The sequence below is a fragment of the Archocentrus centrarchus genome, chromosome 11 (assembly GCF_007364275.1).
Source record: "Archocentrus centrarchus isolate MPI-CPG fArcCen1 chromosome 11, fArcCen1, whole genome shotgun sequence".
NCBI classification, from domain to species: domain Eukaryota; kingdom Metazoa; phylum Chordata; class Actinopteri; order Cichliformes; family Cichlidae; genus Archocentrus; species Archocentrus centrarchus.
The window spans coordinates 33,839,989-33,861,431 of NC_044356.1; the positions used below are offsets into that span (position 1 = coordinate 33,839,989).

General features: G+C 41.2%; 2 protein-coding genes across 2 annotated transcripts; one reads left to right on the forward strand and one right to left on the reverse strand.

Moving 5' to 3' along the window:
• The first annotated feature begins 1,288 nt into the window (after nucleotides 1-1,288).
• Nucleotides 1,289-8,840, forward strand: LOC115788757 (zinc finger and SCAN domain-containing protein 2-like). Its single transcript, XM_030741922.1, has 2 exons — nucleotides 1,289-1,599; nucleotides 5,830-8,840. The coding sequence occupies exons 1-2, from the start codon at nucleotides 1,317-1,319 to the stop codon at nucleotides 8,613-8,615; spliced, it is 3,069 nt and encodes a 1,022-aa protein (XP_030597782.1). The 5' UTR covers nucleotides 1,289-1,316; the 3' UTR covers nucleotides 8,616-8,840.
• Nucleotides 8,841-12,392: 3,552 nt separating this feature from the next.
• On the reverse strand, nucleotides 12,393-17,550 carry LOC115788775 (gastrula zinc finger protein XlCGF57.1-like). Its single transcript, XM_030741955.1, has 2 exons — nucleotides 17,237-17,550; nucleotides 12,393-15,075 (listed from the first exon to the last, which is right to left on the reverse strand). Exons 1-2 carry the CDS (start codon nucleotides 17,520-17,522, stop codon nucleotides 13,859-13,861), a joined length of 1,503 nt encoding a protein of 500 aa, XP_030597815.1. The 5' UTR covers nucleotides 17,523-17,550; the 3' UTR covers nucleotides 12,393-13,858.
• Between the last annotated feature and the right edge of the window lie 3,893 nt (nucleotides 17,551-21,443).

Here is a 21,443-nt window from a genome sequence, read left to right on the forward strand (position 1 = left end):
TGAGATTCTTACTGGCTCTAAAGTTTATTTTAAACTTAAAGAGCAGCAGCTCACAAACTGTTTTCAGAAATGTGCTGACGTTGGAGCTTTTTCATTCTGGCTCACATTCAGATGTGGAAAAGATGCACTGGTGAACACAACAAGCTTCTTATCAGAGACGCTCCTGAGTAATGTTGCTGTTTTCTTCTTCTGTGGTCTTACTAGGGGGTTACATCACTGGTGTGTAAAGGAAACCTGGATGTGCACAGAAAGAGTGGTGGTTGAGAACTGATTGACAAACAGCAGCTTAATGAGGAACTCCTCTGTAACAGTAAAACACAAAGTCTCTAAGCTGGAAGCATGAGAACAGATTCACTCCTCAGAGCCAACGAGGCAGCTGATGGATCTGAGCTGGAGCAGAAGAGGAGAGGAGGACGTAAGCTGGTGTCTCCCACCCTAAATCTGCCCACGTGGACTCAATCTAAACCACATCTTTGTTTATCTAAACTCTGTTAAGAAACTATCATCATTTACCAAACAGAAAAGCATTCTGACAGGGGTTATAAATAAATAAATAAATGATGACCTGTGTCACAGCTCAGATTTATTTAAACAAAAAGAAACAAACTTCAGAGCTTTCTTATCAGTTCCGGCTTCAACTGTTGATTGATACACAGTTTACTTCTGAAATACCAGCATTTCTGTCTGAAAACGTCCTTCAGAACAAGAAAAAAATCACGAAGACGGTCCGGATTCGGGGGCAGCACGGTGGCGCAGTGGTTAGCGCTGTTGCCTCGCAGATAGAATACCATCTGGAAGGCCTGGGTTCGATTCCACCTTGGCCCAGGCCTCACCCTCTCTCTGTGTGGAGTTTGCATGTTCTCCCCGTGCTTGCGTGGGTTTCCTCCGGGTACTCCGGTTTCCTCCCACATTCCAAAGACATGCACTTACTGGGGTTAGGTTAATTGGCTACTCTAAATTGCCCATAGGTGTGAATGTGTGTGTGAAAGGTTGTTCGTCTTTCTGTGTTGGCCCAGTGACAGGCTGGCGACCTGTTCGGGGTGTACCCTGCCTCTCGCCCTATGACAGCTGGGATAGGCTCCAGCCCCCCCGCGACCCTGACCAGGATAAGCGGAAGCGAATGGATGGATGGATGGATGGATGGTCCGGATTCGGCGCATGCTCACGGATCTCCAGCGCGGCGCTGCCCCCTCCGCTCCAGCAAGGGCGCTCTCCGCGCTTTCCGCTCCGCTCTCCTCGACGCGGAACTCGGAGCGTGTTTACCTCCCCGCTGTCTCTCTTAGTCCCGGAGGGTCCCGCTGCAGAAAAGCCGGAGAATGTGCACCGTGAAGTTGCTGCGGGTGTCGGTCCACGAGCGAATCAGCGCTGCCGCTGAAGACTTTTTGCTGCAGCTGGAAAAAGGAGAAGCGGCCGAGCTGCCGGCGCTGAGAGCGCTGCTGACCGAGCGGCTGACGGCGGCTGCAGAGGAGATCGTCGCTCTGTTGGAGGAAACCGTGGCGGAGTACGAAGACAGAGTGGAGCGCTCAGAGCGGGAGATCTGCCGGCAGAGGAGGCTGCTCGATGCCGTGCTGAAGCCCGAAGTCCGGCTACACGCAGCAGGTCAGTGCCCGGAAACAGCCGAGCCGAATCTCCGCCGGCAGATGTGACCGGTCAGATCGTTACACCAGGAGGTGTTGAAACAGTTTACTAGAAACAGAAACAAACAGCCACACTGAAGACTTCGGGGCCTTTCTGGCCATTATGCAGTGCAAACAGCTTCTTTCTGTTAATGTCTGAGCTTTGCCAACATTATCAAGTTACTCACTATCACTTCAGCTTTCACCAACATGTTTATAGGCTGCAGGTGTATATTGTTGGAGTGAAACTGACTCTGAAAAGCAGTCCACTAAAAACAAGTCTGAGTCTTCTTCAGATTCCATGACGATGCGGAGTCAGTGACGGAAAATCTGATTGTGTGGAAGTTAAATTAATGTAAAATTTACAGGCCACCTGTTGTCCCATTCATCTAGAAGCAGTCACTTTCAATTGTTGTAACATTATCTGCTGAGTTGAATGATTTTGTTTCTGAAGTTATGTCAGAAACGCCTTTAGGCATTTTTCTGTTTTGGGCATTAGTCTTATACTTGTCTTGTGAAGTGGGTGGGCATAACTAGGAATACACCATACAGTCCATGACCATGAGTGGAGCTGCTGCAAATAAACAAGTGCTCAACAGAGATGGAGTCACCATTACCAGTCCTTCAAGATCAGCAGAGGCCAGCCAGAGAGATGCTATAGCGTCCTATAGCAGATGGCAGCGCTTTGATGCACTTCCTCATGCAACCCTAATACAGAAAAGGAAATCCGTTTCAACCAGTGCCCTCCCTGTTAGTTCTGTGTGTATTAATGCCACCTGGACACCTGCTGAAATCAGATGATTTCAGCAGGTGTCCAGGTGGCCACCTGCTGTCCAAATAAAATGCAATCTCCCCACTGGGTGTTTCAAGCAGTGACACACACTTTAATATTCACCAGCTGAAGAATGAGAATAATGTTTTCATTTTGACCAAGTCTTTAAGACCTCATGTTTAATGAAGTGAATCACACTGATCAACTGAACACCAGCGTGTGAAGCTGCAATGAAAAATGAACTGAGGAACAAGTGTTTGGCTCAAGGTTAGGTTTGAACTGACAAGTACTAACAAAAATATCAAAATGTAACCTTCAGCCTTCTGTCTGTCTGTGCGGCCCACACAGGTAGTTTCAGTCAACACTATCTGGTATTTTAGTTCTTTCATTCCTTCTTCTGATTTCTTGTTTAGATTTTTCTTTTGTCCAGTTTTTGTCTCCAGCTCACTGTTTTTGTTTTTGTTTTGTTTTTTTTTCCCCTGCTGTTCTCAACCTCATCCGTGTTGAATTGTACCACAGTGGTCACGCTGGTTAACATGCGTCAAAGCAAACTGTGCACTGAAGTCCTCTGCCATGCTTTGAATTGCTTTCAGAGTAGTGATGATGGAAACCTCTTTCCCACTTGCTATGCTGCTAACAGCATAGCATGATTATGGCCGGTCATCTCCTTTGTCCTTTGAGCTTTGGTCATTTTTCTCTTTCAGATGGCCCGAGTGCCCTCATGGCACAGTTGAGTACAAAGTTTGAGATAATTTTATTGCAACCTCTGCCGGCTTCCTCGGTTACACTGAGAGGCAGGTGCTGTTTGAAGCTAAAGTTTGAGGCAGCTGTAGGTGTGTTAGTGCAGCCTGTTGGGGAGAGAGAGAACTGCAGTCATAAAGAGTAATGGCTTTAGATTTTACACTTAATCAACTATTTATTTTTCTGTATGTAAATATGAGCAATTACTCCAGTTGTAAATGAAACAGACATGTTATTGCGATAAATTCCTTTTCGGTCTCTGTCAGCTGTTTGACAGTTCATGACAGGCTGATAAACTGATCACACTGAGACCTCTGATTTGGGACTTTAATTGTCTTTAATATTTCAAGACTTTAATAAACCATAATTTGGGGGATTATTATGATTATCACTCTTAAAACAACCTGCTGAAACATAAACATGTACAATGTTACATTTTCTCTTTGCTCTTCCTTATTTTTGATTATTATAATTGTATGTAATATTTCAGTTATCACAGCTGGATGATTAAATTTTAATTTCAGTTTTGACTTTAGCTTCTGACAATTATGAAAAACAAGGCAATCAAGATAAAAACATTTTTGTATACATTTTCTTTACAAAGAATTTTTTTTTTCTTTTAAATTCATGTTTTAGTCTACACTCCTACTAGGGCTGCTCAATTATGGAAAATATCCTATTCAAAAGGTTTGGCATTAACATTGGTAAGGATGTGATTGGTTTCCGGGGGTTTTGGTGATGAGTCGGTGATTACGGTGTCCCTACCATCCCTACCTAATTCTACGCCCCTGATTCCAGTCAGGCTGGCTCATTATAGCCCAGAGCAAACAGAAACCATGTTCAGCTTCACATTAAATCAGAATTATTCAGGCCGACACAGCAAATACTGTTATACCGGCAATGCTGCAGTGTTTGTGTTGCCGATGGTGCAGATCCCACCATGCAGCAAATCTGTTAATTAGCTTGCAGTTGTGTCCCGGTATTTTACATGCAGTGCGGCCGACAGAAACAAATAAAATGTCGGGGCTCTTCCCTCCTGGATCAGTTTTTTTTTTTTTCCTTGTTTCGGGTGTGAACATATTTGTTCCTCTAGTTTCTCCACTTTGTTCATTCCCTCACATCCATTCCGATAGTTGCGGCAATCCCCCTACAGGAATTTGCTGGTGCTTGTGAATCCTTATATTGATGCTATGATCGTTATTCCTTATATTGAGAAGATTATTATTATTTTCTCCCTGATCAATTCAAAAACTGCAGGGAAATCTCCAATCTCATTGTACATCCTGTATAATGACAATAAAGGCATTCTATTCTAAAGAAAAGCAGTCAGATCAGAATCAATCAGAAATGTTGTGGGCTGCATCAACCTGACGTGTTACATTTCTCAGGAGTTGCACGTCAAAAAACCAAAACAAAACGTCAGATCACGCTGTAGGCCACTGCGTTGAATTCAGAGGGATTTCTTGATACGGAGTAAGCCACGCAAAGACCCAATGCAGAAGCATAATTCCAGCCTAAGAGTACACTTGCAGAGCATAATGTGACATTTTAATAACAATCATTTTTTTGTTGATTACACTGTTTTTGTGATCATTTGGAGGCAAAATCAAAATCAAAATTCGATTAATTGCACAGCCCGAGTTCCTACCCTCACATATGGTCATAAGCTCAGGGCAGTAACTATAAGTATGACTTTGTGGCTACAAGAGTTGGAAAAGAAGTTCCTCTAAATGGTGTCTGTGCCCTCTGTTAGCAATAGCGTGAGGAGTTCAGCCATTCAGGTGCCACTCAGGGTAGAGCTGCTACTCGTCCACATCAAAAGGAGCCAGTTGAGGTGGTTCTGATTGGGATGCCTACTGGATGTCTTCTAGGTGTCCTACCAGAAAGAGGCTGCTCTCCTCCACAGCTTCAGAAGCGTCCAGTTTGCAGCCAGTCACAGAGCCAGCCTTCTTGATGAGTTTATTCAGTCTGCTGGAGTCTGCTCTGATGCTGCTCTCTTAGCAGAGCACAGCAAAGTACACTGCACTCACCACAAGTGAGTGATAGAAAATCTCCATGATTTAGAAAACACAGCCTGCCACTATTGCTTTGTACTTCTCTTTCTGCCCATCATCAATACATCCAAACTACAGAGTTGAATTTCTGTAGGTGGCATGACCCAGAGATTTTACTGAAAGTCTGAGGTGTACCAGGTGAAGAGGAATGGAGACAACACAGTCCCCTGTGGAGCTCCTGTACTGCACAAATTAGGCAGAGCACTGACCAGTCTCCAGTCCTGCAGCCTGGCTGTCAGGTAGTGGGTGTGCTTACTGACATTTCCTGTAGCTTCTCTCTCAGTAGCAGTGGATGACTCGTGTTCAATGTGCTTGAGAAATCAATGAAGGTGGTCTTTACTGTGCATTACTGTCTAGACAGAAGTTCTCTACAGCATGTAGATGATTGCATCATCCACTCCAGATTTGGTCTGTATGCAAATGTATGTATGCATATTTTTCCCTGTGGTCTTAGATAGCCCATGACAGAGGCCAAGCATTATCAGAAGTATTCTGTAAATGTAGCGATAAAAAGAAAACAAACATATTATTTGATATGTGACAAATGAAAACATATCACGACAGTGATGTTATGCTCTTTAAGACTCCAACATGGCAAAGACAAGTTTACCTGTAACATAAACTCATGTTTGTTTCTGTTTTTCAGTGATTGCTCCATACATCCAGCTGGAGGCACCACTTATTACAAAGGAGGAAACAGGAAGTGAGGGAAGGTCAAATTCAGACAGACATTCAGACTTTCCTGAAGCTGACAATGAAAACCCAGATGAACAGAAGAAAGTCAGAGAAGTTCACAACTCTAAATGTGGAGAAAGAGAACAAGTGGGAAATTTGGATTCACACATAGAAGCTCAAACAGGGAAAAAACCTTTCTGTTGCTCTTTGTGTGGTAAGAGGTTTACTAAGATAGGAGGTCTGAGCTACCACTTAAAAATTCATACAGGGGAGAAATCATTTAGCTGCACCTTTTGTCCTAAACAATTTAGAAAGAAAGGACATTTGAAATACCACACGTTGATTCACACTGGAGGGAAACCATTCAGCTGCAACATCTGCAATAAGTCTTTTAGGTGGCCGGCACAAATCAAGGCCCATAAGTGTGTGTCAGTATCTCAGAGAGAAAAACCAAAGAAACCGCTGACCTGCTCTGAATGTGGGGACATGTTTTTAGACAGATCTCTTCTGACAACCCACAGGAAAACACATCAGAGCATAAAACGGTTCACATGCACGGTCTGTGGTCTGCAGCGTCAGTTTCAATCGCAAATGAAGCTCCATATGAGAAGCCACACAGGAGAAAAGCCTTACAAGTGCCCAAGCTGTTCAAGAAAATTTTCACGAAAAGCCATGTTAACACAACATGTGGCAGTCCATTTAACAGTGAAACCATTTGGCTGTGATAGTTGTGGGAAAAGATTCTGTTGGAATTATCAAAGCAAAAAGCACAAATGTCCTGCCAAATCAGATGGAAAGTTAAGACGAGACACATACAAAAAGTCTTCAGTGTCTGTTGAAACGGATGACAGCGCTGACAATCATTTCTGGAAAGAGACCAGGCATCATCGGTCAGGTTTCACTTATAAGAGAAATAAAAACATCTCTGCAGGTCAAAATGGCTCCAAAACAGAAAAGAAACCACAGGTCTGTCCTGATGACAAGATTAAAATTGAACCCAATGACAATGAAAGCAAAGGCAGAGATTTTTATAAAGAGACAAAGCCACTGATGGCCAGTTTAACCTCTGTGGAACGTAAAGAAGTCTCTGAAAGTTATGTGACACTTTATGCACAGACAGACATGCAGCAGTGTACATACAGAGAAGATCTGAGCCAAAACATCAGGTTTGCTACAGGGGAACGGGATCACGTAAAGCAGGAGGAGCCACAGATTAAAGAAGAACCAGAGGAAGCTGATATCACCACACTGTTGTTCAGTCAAGCCCCTGTGAAGAGTGAAGAAGTGAAGGAGAAACCTCAGACTTCACAGCTTCATCTCAGTCACCCTGAAGAGAACAAAAATCATCCAAATTTATGTCTCCAGACTTCAGATTCCTCAGAGACAGATGTCAGTGATGGTGACTGGGAGGAAACCAATGAAAATCAGTTAGATTCAAACTGCTCGGAAACCCCTGCAGGAGACTCTAGATGTGAGGATGGGCAGAAATCATTTGTCTGTCCCGAGTGCGGAAAATGTTTTCGCCGAAAGGGGAATCTGGAAACTCACCTGAGGACTCACACGGGAGAGAGACCCTTCAGCTGCCCCCTCTGCAGCAAAACCTTCACTACAAAATTAATCATGAAAATGCACATGTCTGTTCACACTGGTGAGAAACGCTTCAAGTGCCACATTTGTGGTAAAAGCTTCAACTGGCATTCACAGATCAAATATCACAAATGCATCCGGACCCAGAGTCACACTCCTGGGCCAGAACCAGCCAGGAACTCAGATTCAGATTTTAACAGTTTTGCATCTCTTAAGAGTGATGCAGATAATTTCTGGAAACAGCCCAAGCCACCGCAGTCAGGTATAAACAATCAAAAAAATGAAGTAACTGATGCAGGAAGTCATAATAAAGATAAATTACTTAGCTGCTTATTTTGTGGGAAAGGATTTTTAACAGGAGGATGGTTGACAAAACACATTTCTGCCCATACAGGAGAGGAACAGCTCAGCTGCATCAACTGTGAGCAAGCCTTCACTTTGGAGTCAGACCTCATAAATCACCAGTGTGTTTGTGATTCGACTCAAGCTCAGGAACAAAGCACATCCAACAAGGTGCTAAGGTGCTCTCAGTGTGGGGAAAGATTTGCCAGACGAGAAGATTTAAATTTTCACTTTGGAGAGCACACAAGAAAAGACTTGTTAAGATGTTCAGTTTGTAACGCAGGTTTTGGTGAAACAGACTCACTAGTTCAGCACATGAGAAGCCACACAAGACAAACACAGTTTCGCTACTCAGTTTGTCGAAAAGATTTTTCATGGAAACAACATTTGATTAAAAACACGAACAATGATGGCAGCAAGAAACTTTACAGCTGCTGTATTTGTCACACGAGATTCACCTGCCAAAATAAACTCAAACAGCATCAGTATCTTCATCACAGCCAGACTGAGGAGAACACAGAGGCACCTGAAAAGATGGAAACAGCTGATAAAGAGAACTGCAAAGGACCAGAACCAGCCAGGAGCTCAGATGCAGATGAACGTGTACAACCAGAGACTGAAAACAAGGCTTCAAAGCCAGCCGACACAGATACTGATGACAGCAAAAGAGCAGAGACCGGTGAAGTTCAGCTGGGTTTAAACTCTGTCAGCCATCTTTTGAGCCTCTCTGAAGACCAGACGTCAGAAACTCTGCAGCCTCAGAGTGATGACAGTGTTGACAGTGACTTTTGGAAAGAGACCAAGAGACCGGAGTTAGATTTAAGCTAGGGCCATCACCATATCAGATTTTCAACCCATTAATATTGTGGATACAAAAAAAATTGAACATTTTAGAAAAAGAAAATAATAGTAATTCTACCAAATTGATCAAAACTTTATTTATTGTGTGTGTTTGTCTTGTTTTTGTCTAAATACAGTTTGTTCTTGAATTTGTTTTCTTGTAGAATCTTTTTCCCTTCTTCCTACTTTAATAGATTTCTGTGACTCCTAAAAGCATTTCAGACTCCTGCACACTCAGGGTTTCTGCAGGTCATAAAAGTTTTTAAACATCTGAAATTAAAATCAAGGAAATACATTTTGATTTTGGTATTAAATTTGTAGATTCATTGTTTAAGATATAGGGGAAAAAAATTCAACCAATAAGCAGTTAATTTACTCAATGTTGTCATCCATTTGTACACATAATTATTTTAGCTTGTAGTTACATTGACCAATACCAGGGGAGCATTAGGCTACCTCTAGTCACAGTAGTATTGAAAAATTCTTAGCATTTGTGTGTTGTAAATGCTAACAGTATTACCCCTAAACCTAATAACTAGTTGTGCTAACCACAAGTAAGCCAGTAGTCTGAGAGTGAAGTGCTCTATTGTGGTGATATGGTATTATGAGGTCTTTAAGCTAAGATGGGGCAGACTAAACCCTGTGGAACTTCATAATTAACTTTAGTGTGAAGAAGACTCCCCATTTACATGAACAAATTAGAGTCTCTTAGATAAATATGATTCAAACCACTGCAGTGCAGTACCTTTAATACCTATGACATGCTGTAATCTCTGTAATAAAATGTTGTGGTCAACAGTATCAAAAGCTGCACTGAAGCAGGACAAGAACAGAGATGAGTCCACTGTCAGAGGGTGAAGATCATTTGTGACCTTTACTAATGCTGTTTCAGTACTGTGATGAATTCTGAAACCTGACTGAAACTCTTCAAATAAACCGTTCCTCTGCAGATGATCAGTTAGCTGTTTTACAACTACTCTTTCAAGAATCTTTGAGAGAAAAATAAGGTTGGAGATTGGCCTATAATTAGCAAAGACAGCTGGGTCAAGTGATGTCTTTTTAAGTAACGGTTTAATTACAGCCATCTTAAAATTCTGTGGTACATAATCAACTAATAAAGACAGATTGATCATATTGTCACCCTGATAAACTAATGAATAAATTTTTTCAGGTTTTTCAGAAAACACAAAAAACTGAACCAAATATTGAAAATATGAGGATTTAGGCAAAAATAAAAAAATGCATTAAAAATGACTTAGGCCATTATTTTAAGAGGGTGACAATATTTAAGGTTGTAGCATTAATTAATGGTTGGACTTCTTGGAGCAGTCTAGTAAGAATGGGGTCTAATAGTCACACTGAAGGTTTGGGTGAAGTAACTATTCAAGTTAGCTCAGAAAGATCAGTCGGAGAGAAAGTCTAAATAAATATCTGTAGTACTGAAAGTAGCTGTACATAAAGATATGTCTTTGAGATGGTTATGAATTATTTTATCTCTAATGGTTAAAATTGTATTTGTGAAGAAATTCATGAAGTCATAACTTGTTAAAGGAATACTCAGCTCAACAGAGCTCTGACTGTCAGCCTGGATACAGCGCTGAAAAGAAACCTGGGGTTCTTATTTTCTTCAATAAGTGATGAATAGTAAGATGTTGTAGCTTTACAGAGGGCTTTTTTTTTTTTTTTTTAAATAGAGCGCCAAACTATTTTATCAGGCTAAATGAAGATCTTCTAAATTAGTGAGATGACATTTAAACTCCAGCTTACAGGTTATCTGCTTTAAGCTGTGCGTTTGAGTTATACCAGGGAGTCAAGAACTTCTGATTTGAGGCTTTTATTTTTCAGAGGAGTCACAGCATCCAAATTCATATACAATGAGGATGTGAAACTACTGGTGAGATAATTGACCTCTGTGAGAGCAGAGTTTAGGTTGCTGCTCTTCACTGTGTTGTAGCTCAGGATGTAGAGCAGGTCACCTTCCAATTGGAAAGTTGGTGTTTTGATCCCTGGTTGCTCCAGTCTGCATACCAAAGTGTCCTTAGGCAAGATATTGAACCCCAAGTTGCTTTGCTATCTGTTCCCTGGAGTGTGAATGTTAGATAGAAAGCACTTAGCTGCTTGTGTAAACGAGGCATGTTGTGTTTGTGCTTTCAGGGTTTTAATTGGAGTAAAAACAAAACAAAACACTATATAAGAACAGTCTATATCCTTGAACTTCATCACAGCACTTTTACAAAACTTCTACTGTAATAAAACATATTCCCAACTGCTGTGTAATCCATAAATTTAAACATTATTGAGAAATAATCAGGCAAAAGAGGGTTTTCAGGGAATACAGTTAAAGTCTTCAGTTTTTATGCCACATGTCAGAACAAGATCCAGTGTGTTGTTAAAGTGGTGGGTGGACTCATTTACATTTTGAGAGAAGCCAATGAGTCTAATAATAGATTAAATGCAGTGTTGAGGCTGTCATTTTCATTTTCAGCATCTACATGGACGTTAAAATCACCCACTATAATTATTTTTTCTGAATTGAGTACTGAATCAGATTAAAAGTCTGAGAAATCAGACGGAAATTCATTAAAACTAAATATTCATCCTGCTGTAACAAGGTTTCTGTGAGGAAGAATCAATCAATATGTTGATCAATTATTAAATCATTTACTAACAGGGACTTAGAAGAGAGAGACCTAATGTTTAATAATCCACATTCAACTGTTTTACTCTGCTTCCTGGTCTCAACCCATTTTGGGTGGTTTAACAAATTTGGCCAGATTTCTAGAATTGACAGCTGCTCCATCCAAAGTGGGATGGATATCATCTCTCCTAACAAGACCAGGTTTTGGACACCACTCAGACAACCAGTGATTTAAGGAGAACATGCGGCTAAACATGTCACTCCAATTGGTTTACAGTAGTTTACGGTATTGACCTCAGATGAGTAATGTTTTTGTAAATAAATCTGAAATCTCACTGACTTCTCTCAGAAGTCTCAGTGTCAGGCAACATTTCTTATAAATGTTGAAGTCTTGGAAAAAAAAAAAAAAAGGTTTTGTCAGGAATGGAAATTTGAATTCAAACTAAAGCTGATGCCACCATCAGCCGAAGGAGGAAAGCATGCCAGTAATGCTGCGTCCATTTTTCATTCATTTATTTTATTCTATTCAGCCCTTTGATATAGTCCATGCAAAAGCAGAACAGGTAGAACAAGGATATTTATCATCTTCTCTGAGATTTCCTACATATCAAATGTATTCATGATTATAAAGAATGTTAAACTGACCAATACTGTGAAAAACCACATAAAGAAAAGTGCAGCATGTAGTGAAGCTGAACATGACATGCCACATCTGTATTCCCATAACAGGAACAGCTCGAGTTGTATGTCACGATACACACTGTAACATCAGTCAGTGTCACACTAAAGGAAAACACAGCAGGCTGAAATAAAGTGGAATGATCCTTAAATATTTTAATATTCTGTTAAATTAAAGCTTTTCATGATCATATAAGTTTTTATTTTACTGTAGTGTTACATCAGAGGATTCAAACAGCTGATTTCATCTTAAAAATCAACTTTTGACCAAAAAAAAAAAAAAAAAATTGCTGCAAATGATTTTCAGGCAAAATAATGTAAGAAACGTAACAACAGACATCAGGCTGTTAGTCCCAAAATATGATTTATATATATATATATATATATATATATATATATAAAAAGAGTAAAGCAGATTTTTTTCTTAGAGAGTCATACTGCTGCTTGTCTTTATGTCCTGCAGCTGTTTGTTTGACAGACAGATGTTTTATCATTTAAACAAACTGTGCAGGTCCTCATGGGTCCAATGAGTGAGTTTGAAGAAAATCAGCTCAAAACTGACTTATACAGCTGTGGAGATAAAATGAACCATATGAGTTCAGAACTTGATTCCTCCAGAATCCTTTTCAAACACAAACTTATTGTTTTTTCTTAGATCTGACCATCCAAAGTCAGTCAGTCACAGATACACATTAAACAGTTCTCTTTTCCCCTCACATGAATGCAAAACTGGACTGGTGCAATAAATCTAAGATTTATGCCTTTCCTTTTTCCACTGGCTTCTCTTTCTCCACTTTGTGTGAAACTGATGTTTTTGTTATATTTATATAGAAACTCTCAAAGGGATCACAAACTTTTAAGCATGATTTCAAGCTTTCTGGATCCACAGAGGTTGGAGTAGCACACCAGCGTACTACCAAGTGCAGAAATTCTGAAGCACATGGTTAGGTTATTTAAATCATAAAGTAGAACTTGTTGAGTCATGAATCTACTGTTTATTTGAGCATCCATTGCTTCCTCATATGGTTTGCAGGTTTTTCTTCAGTCTAGAATTGACTGAGACTTTTGCAGATAATCTCTTTGGACGTCACATGTGTAGACAGATAGTCTAGCAGTTCTCCTTCATTTGAGTAAGACATCTTGCTTCTCCAACACAAATCAAACACCTGGGGCCTTATTTATAAACAGGTCTTATGCCTCTTCTCACTCAAAAGACCCATATTTGCCTTCTCCAGTCTCACCTCCACATCTGGGCACTTACTACTCAGCACATCCTCGTCCTGAGTTCTGATCATAATGGGACCATGTTCACCATGAAATAAATGATTAAATCACATTCATCAAAGTTTCATTTTCAAACAATATCCCACTGTTGGGACTACTGCACCCATTTGCAAAGCTGCAGATTTATTCAGTAATTTTATTTATATATTGCAAGGCACTTTGACCCTATAAAATTTGATCTGATTGGTGCAAACATACATACTTCAGAGCTTTCCATTGGCCATTTACAGTTGAATGTGGGGGTTTGGGAAGTGGGGCATCAGCTGGACCCACATCCATGTATTACCCAGTGATCTGTGAAGAGAATACTGTCTCTATATGAGTACACAATTTTTTGGGTTCTTTCTTTACATACATTTTAATTGTATATCCTGCACACTCTTTTATAAATGGGACCTCAGGGGATTTCTTTTTTTTTTGCCTGGAGCTGTGAGTGCATCTCTGGTTTGAATTCCTCTAACAAACTCTCATACATTCCTATTAATCCACTCCTGTCACTTTCCAGCCTACCTTGATCTGGTTCTAGAACAAAGAAACATTCTTATTCATTGCATCCTCTTCATTGTAAATTACTCTATGTTTTATCAGTTTATCTTTAACAACAGCTGATCAGTCTAAGATCCTCTGAGGATCACAACGCATTAGCTGAATCCTCAGGTTGTGCTTTGGTGGGATGTGAATCTGCAGACTCAGGCGGATGACTCTCATTTGCGTGCAGCTTCATGTGTCTCTTTAGATGTCCTGTAACAGTGAAGCACTTTCCACAGACAGAGCAGCTGAATGGTTTTTCTCCTGTGTGAACCCTCATATGGATCTTCAGGCTCCCCTTTTGGGCACAGCTTTTCCCACAGATGTTACAGCTGAATGGTTTCTCTCCTGTGTGGACTCTCAGGTGTTTTGTCAGGTCTCCTTTTTCAGCACAGCACTTTCCACAAAAGGGGCAGCTGAATGGTTTCTCTCCTGTGTGAACTCTCATGTGCTTCTTCAGGTCTGTTTTCTGAGCACAGCCTTTTCCACAGATGGAGCAGCTGAAGGGTTTCTCTCCTGTGTGGTACTTCATATGTCTGTTGAGGTGCTCTTTGACATGAAAACTTTTATTGCACACTGAGCAGGTGAACGGTTTCTCTCCTGTGTGGATCCTCATGTGTCTGGTCATGTTTCCCCTCCCGCTGAAATTTTTCCCACAGAACAAACAGCTGTATGGCTGTTCTCCAGTGTGACATCTCATGTGTGCTGTTAATGAGCCACTGTCTTTAAATGACTTATCACAGTCTGTGCAGGGAAATGGTCTCTCTCCTGTGTGGTCTCTTATGTGTCTGTTCAAATTTCCCTTTAGGCTAAATCTTTTCCCACAATAGGAGCATGGAAATGGTCTCTCCTTCACTGCCATGCTAACATCACTCTCAGGATTTTTAACTTCTACCCCTGACTGAGCTTCATTTGTTTGTGTCCAGTCACAGTCACTTTCTTCAGTTTCAGTCGAATCCAGAGAGTTGTCTTCACTAACAGGCTGTAAAAGTGGATCTGGATCTGAGTTCCTGTCTGATTCTGGTCCTCCCTCACAGTCTCTGCTCTCCTCATTCTGTCTGTGATGAAGTTGTGAGGACTCAGGTTTCTCCTCATCTTCACACTTCACGTGGACAGGACTGAATGTGAATGTGGTGATTTCAGCCACCTGCAGGTCCTGAAGCTGCTCTCCTGACTGACTGGTCCAGGCTTCCTCCTCTTCCTCTTTAATCTGTGGGGGCAGTGGGTGTTCCTCCCGGTCCAGACTGGAGAACCTCTCCTGGTGCTCGGGGGAAACTTCATCTCTGCTCTCCAACAGCTCCTGACCATCTGAAGGAAAGACTGAAACACAGACACAGAAAGTGTGATTTCAGTTCAGTTTCAGCTGTTTGATTTCAGACCAATTAGTCCTAGCAGAGATAGATTGTATCATGTAGTCAAATAAGAACAAATGGTGACTTCATAAGATTTGTCTAGCAGAGGGACTCAGACTCCAGTGGGCGGGATCAAGCTGTGTATTCATTTTAAGTCTTGACTAGTTTGTGAAATATCAAAAATGCAGTAAAGTTTATAAACTGTGATTTTTTTTCTCCCCATTTTCTCTCTCTCACAGTTGTGTGTGTATATATACACACATGTATAAACATATACACATATGCACAATCTGCCTGTCAATCTCCTGCTCGCCTCTCCAAAAACTTAAAAACTTCAATTATTGAACTAAATGGTTTACACTGCTTGCTTCACAAGAAACATTTAGTTAAAATATAACTTAACTCTAATCCTGTTCTGATCTTCTGATTGTGATTTTTAAATAATAAAAGTGTATTGATAATGAGCTGAATCTGGTGTTTATGCTCTGAAAACTTGGCAATCTCATTTTTCAGCTCACAAAGATGAACTTGCATTCATAGTTTGTTTTAGTTTTAAAAAAATGTTATTTTCTAAATATTTTGTAAAGGTATACTGATTGATATTTAATTTTTCATTCTGTAAACTGATCACTTCCTTGTTTCATTGTTTTTACTTTGAAACTTTGTCCTTCATCTGATGGCAAGTCAATAAGCTGATCATCGGCCACCGAAATTTTCAGTCATTTAAACTTTAACAGCAGCTGCTTTTCCTCTCGTGTGACCTTTAATAACCAGGAATAAATAAATATCAGTTGGAGGAAGGTTTGCTGAAGTCTGAGGAGATGTCTGAATGAACAGGAATGCATTTGACAGGCACTCACAAGCTTCAGTTAAAGGTACAGTCAGTTATTTAATACAAAAAAAGAATATTGTACTCATACATTGATTATTGTGTATTTACATCTTCCAGCAAACTGATGCATACTCATGAACTTATGATTAATCCATTTAAGATACACAGGAGTGGGTACCGGTTTGTGGAAGTCTCCATGTTCCCCCCACCATACTTGAATATAGTGGCTGGGAAGGACCTCTCCCTTCTGACTGATGGCGTACTACACCGGCCACATACATAGCACGTCAAGGGTGGAGAAGTCGTAGGTGTTTGTGTGCAGTAGAGGGGCATTCAGATTCATACCTGCACCTTCAAACTCAAGATATGAAGGATCATACCTATGTTTTATCATCTGGGAATGGCTCCCCTGAACCAAAGCAGCAAAACCTTGAACTAAAGAGGAACCGTGACCAGCATCTTAATAAAATGTCATCCTCTCCCTCCTCCTCTCAAGCTTTATCTCCTGAAGTCAGGGCTGCTACACACAAAAACATGCATAAACACACTTATTTATTCCTAATATTGTTGCCATTACTTGCTGTCAGCAAATCAGACCTGCAACCTCCTGGCTCCAGACAGCTGACAGGAGCCGGCTAATCAACAACAGCTGGTTATAAGCTAACATTATGCCAGCTAATGTTCGGCTTGAGTGTCCTAAATAATAATAATAAATTAATAAAAAAAAAAAAATCACACTTTCCTCTGATAAAGTTTGATTACATTCTCACATCGTATGAGAGTTTATTCACTAAGCATCAGAGTCTAATAAAGTTACATCCCCTTCACAGTTTCACTAACAGTGGCAAAAACAGCAGCTCTTACTGACTTTAAAGTTCAGCATCGCTGTCATCAGACAGAAGTGAGTTTCCCTGACTCATCAACTCGTATCAGACTCCTTTCACAAAGTTCTACGGCCTCCTCCTGTTTTCACCTCCTACAGCCATTCTGAGCTGGACAAACTCTGAAAAACTAGCAAATATTTACGCTAGAGGAGCTTGAAGTGGCCCAGAGCTCACAGAGAGAGCGCAGGTATGTTTCATGAGGAAGGCTCTAAAACTACAGCTCCCATGGGGTTGTGCTTCGTTGCCTCCTGGGAGTTGTGGTTCCAGCCTAACAGCCTCCTGCTTGTCTCTCAGCTTTTTCTTCCTTCTTTCTGTGTGAAAACTCCTTGAGGTAGTTTCCGCTCTGAACTCCGTGCGCAGGGACCCTGGCCGAATACAACAAGCGCTCGGAGCGGCTGTTTCCGGGCACTGACCTGCTGCGTGCAGTCGGACTTCGGGCTTCAGCACGGCATCGAGCAGCCTCCTCTGCCGGCAGATCTCCCGCTCTGAGCGCTCCACTCTGTCTTCGTACTCCGCCACGGTTTCCTCCAACAGAGCGACGATCTCCTCTGCAGCCGCCGTCAGCCGCTCGGTCAGCAGCGCTCTCAGTGCCGACAGCTCGGCCGCTTCTTCTCCTTTTTCCAGCTGCAGCAGGAAGTCTTCGGCGGCGGCGCTGATCCGCTGGTGCACCGACACTCGCAGCAGCTGTACGGCGCACATTCTGCGGCTTTTCTGCACCGGGACCCTCCGGGACAAAGAGAGGCAGCAGGGAGGTAAACACGCTCCGAGTTCCGCGTCGAGGAGAGCGGAGGGGATTGGGGATCACGAAGAGCGCTCCTGCTGGAGCGGAGGGAGCACAACAACATCTGATTCTTTCTGTGAGCTTTCCTCGAGTCTCTGATCTGCTGCTCATCGTCTCCTTCGTCCTCCTGCCTCTGACCAAACTTCAGGTTTCATTGTCACCGCTATAAAATGAGGCTCTGAATGAAGGAGGTCTCATTTCGTACAGATCTTGTTTGATTCATTGGATCAACATGGAATTATCTTCTAAGTATAGACAGTCTGATGCAGAGTCTTCCAATGTCTTTGTATTCCGGTTTGACAGTGGCAGGGTTTCCATTGCATATAACATGGCATGTTGCACAGGCATCTTCTGGATTTTCCCTTTGGCGGCTGGTGGGATTTTTCTCCAGTTGTTACACTGGATCCTTTTATTCACTTCTGCCTCCACTTCTCCGTCAGTTTGCAGTGTACTCCCAAGACACTTGCAGTCATTCTCCATCCATCTGGATGCTTCCATCTGCTATTCAGTGTAAACACACATATTCTGTCTTAGCTGTTGATACTTTCAGCCCTCTTCTTTCAACAACTCTTTCCATTTTTCCAGATCTTCTCCCAACTTATTCTTCTCTTGAGCACAAAACATAGATACATTAGTTATATAGATAGGATGAGATAATATCCTATCTATATAGAGACGTTACCAGTCGGTGACTGAAAAGCAAACAAATAACTCGACCAGGGTGGCTGGAGCACCTGGCAGCTCTTCCTGCCATACAAAGTGTAACTCATGGTGGACGGATGTTACAGATGCAGTTACATGGTGGAAAAGCAGTAATATGCTGCTGCTATATTACAGTGCTACATAATTCATACTTTGAATTAGGCAGTGTATCACCAATAACTCATAACTCATAGACAAAGAAAGATTTTAAGTTCCCTCTATTTTGTTTGCACTATAATATAATATAATATAATATAATATAATATAATATAATATAATATAATATAATATAATAAATGCTCCTGTCTCAGAGCTGTAGTCACAGATAAAAACATTCCTCACTATTGTTTTCTATATCATCAGAAAAATTACAAATTTCTTTGAAATGTCGTGATATGATTTTGAGGATATACCTTTCAGTTTTTTATTTGTAAAAAATGTTTTGAATCATGTATAATTTTCTTTCCACTTCACAATTGTAACCATATTCTGTTGGTCTTTCACATTAATTTCCAGTGAAATATATTTATGTTTGTGGTTGTAATGTGACAAAATATGGAAAAGTTCAAGGGGTATGAATACTTTTGCAAGCCACTGTAGCAGTTCAGGCTGCTGGTAGTGGTGTTATGGTGTGGGGGGGATATTTTCTTGGCACACTTTGGGCCCCGTACTACCAACTGAGTATTATTTAAAGGCTACAGTCTACCTCAGTATTTTACTCACCACATCCATTTATTACCACAGTGTACCTGACTTCTGATGGCTGCTTCAGCACAATAGCAGATGATGTCACAAAGCTCAAATCATCAAACTTTTTTCTTGAACATGAAAATGAATTCCTGCAGCATGGTGGCGTGGTGTTAGCACTACTGCCTCACAGCTAGAATCACATCTAGAAGGTCTGGGTTTGAATCCTCCCAGGCCTCTCTGTGTGGAGTTTGCGTGCTTTCCCCGTGGGTTTTGTCCCACAGTCCAAAGACATGCACTTACTGGGGTTAGGTTAATTGGTTGCTCTAAATTGTGCATAGGTGTGAATGGTTGTTTGTCTCTCTGTGTTGGCCTTCCGAGAGGCTGGGGACCTGTACAGGGTGTACCCTGCCTCTCGCCCTATGACAGCTGGCATAGGCTCCAGCCCCTCCACGACCTTGAACAGGATAAGTGGGAGAGGATGGATGGATGAATTCACTGGTGTCAAATGGCCTCCACTCTCCAGATCTCAATCTGGTAGAGCACCTACAGGATGTCATGGATGGGGAGATTTGCATTATGGATGTGCAGCTGACAAATCTGCAGGAAATGTGTGAAATTATCACGTCAGTATAGACCAGATGTATTCAACTGGCGGCCCAAGGGCCAGAACCGGCCCATCAGTCATTCTGGACCGGCCCACTGCCCATTTACTTCTGTTAAATAAAAATTTTAAAAGAAGCTGTGACTAAACTGTAAGCACGGCATGTAGTTCACACTCCTTATAGGTGGTGTTGGTAACGCACCATAGATTACCAACTGCCATTAAACTCAAGAAGAAAAAGAAGAAGAAGAATGACATTTTATCAGTGTTGCCAAATTGGCGGCTTTGTCGCTAGAGCTAGTGGCTTTTCAGACCCCTCTAGCGAGTTTTTTCCTAAAAGCAACTAGTGACAAATTTAGCGAGTTTTCTCTTTAAGGTTGGTGACTTTTTGAGAGTTTTTTTGTTAACCTGAAATCCTCCGCTATTGCCGTGTTTTGCGTACATACAGCCTTTGTACTTACATCCGTTTCTCATGTACATCTACAGCTGAATGCCAATAAAAGTGTCTGTGTGACATTTGGGACCTGTAGCTTTGACTCAGAGGTGCCTTTTTGTTTATACCTTTGGGAAGAAAAAAATATCAAGATATATTTTGTATATCAGGTAAAAAATATCGAGATATTATTTTGGTCCATATTCCCCAGCCCTAGTAGTTCTAAACATATTTTTTCTTCACTTTTTGTCTCTCCAAATATGTTATTCCTCTCTCCTACAGCCTTGATTGCAACTACACGCAAATAACCAATTATGCAAATTTGGTGATGATGTCATATAGTGACTTTTAGGACATCCAATAGCTACTGTCCTTGCTGAGGAGTTGGCAGGAGGCCAGACAGCAGTTTCTGATGAAAACATGTCGCATTCAAAAGAGAAGGTGGACAGCGAAAATAGAACATACTTATCGGTCCTCAACTGGACCGATAAGTATGCACAAGAGTAAGTGTCCCGAGAAATATGTGGCCCACTGGCAAATAGCCTCATGACAATTTGGCCCATAGAAAAATGTAGTTGAATACCCCTGGTATAGACCAACATCTCTGAGGAATGTTTGCAGCACTTTGTTGAACCCGTATCATGAAGAATTGGCAATTCTGAAGGCAAAAGTGGGTCAAACCCAGTAACAGCAAGGGTGTAACTAATGAAGTGTCTGGTGTGTGAATGTGTGAGGGCACAACAGGCTTATCGTCCACTTCCTAATCCTCCTACTGAGCAGCAAAACACAGTAGGTACAGTAGTAGTAGTAAGGTATTCAAATCAATAAAACAACAAGGGGGCCCAAACTTATGCACCTGCCTAATTTTGTTAAAATAATTATTGCACACCTTCTGTAAATCCTATAAACTTCATTTCACTTCTCAAATATCACTATATGATATAATTAACTGAAATTGCTCATCCGAACAACCAATGATTTATAAAGAAAAATCATGAAAATTATCATTATCTGAAAGACCTCCTTCACCTTCCAATCAAATTCCTTCCACAGATGAATATTAATATCTCTGTGACTCTATACTCAGGGTGTTTTCTGCCAAGTCATTTCCCAGCATCCTATAGATATGTAAGATATGATTCTTAGTTGGCAGATATTTTTCATTTACTGTAACAAAATATTGATCTCCCTTCAGGCCTTCATCTCCAGGTGACTCAGGATGTAGTGGCCTTTTTTGTCAGTAGTGAAAGGGTAAACTGATTTTGTAATTGTGCAAATGACTTTATTCTGCTATAATCTAAGAGCTGTTTTATTGTACTCAGGCCTTTGGAGTGTCCATTGTCCCACAATGATGGGAGGAAATCTGTTACCAGCTACTTGCATGGCTTGTGATAAAGACAGTGCTCTGCCCAC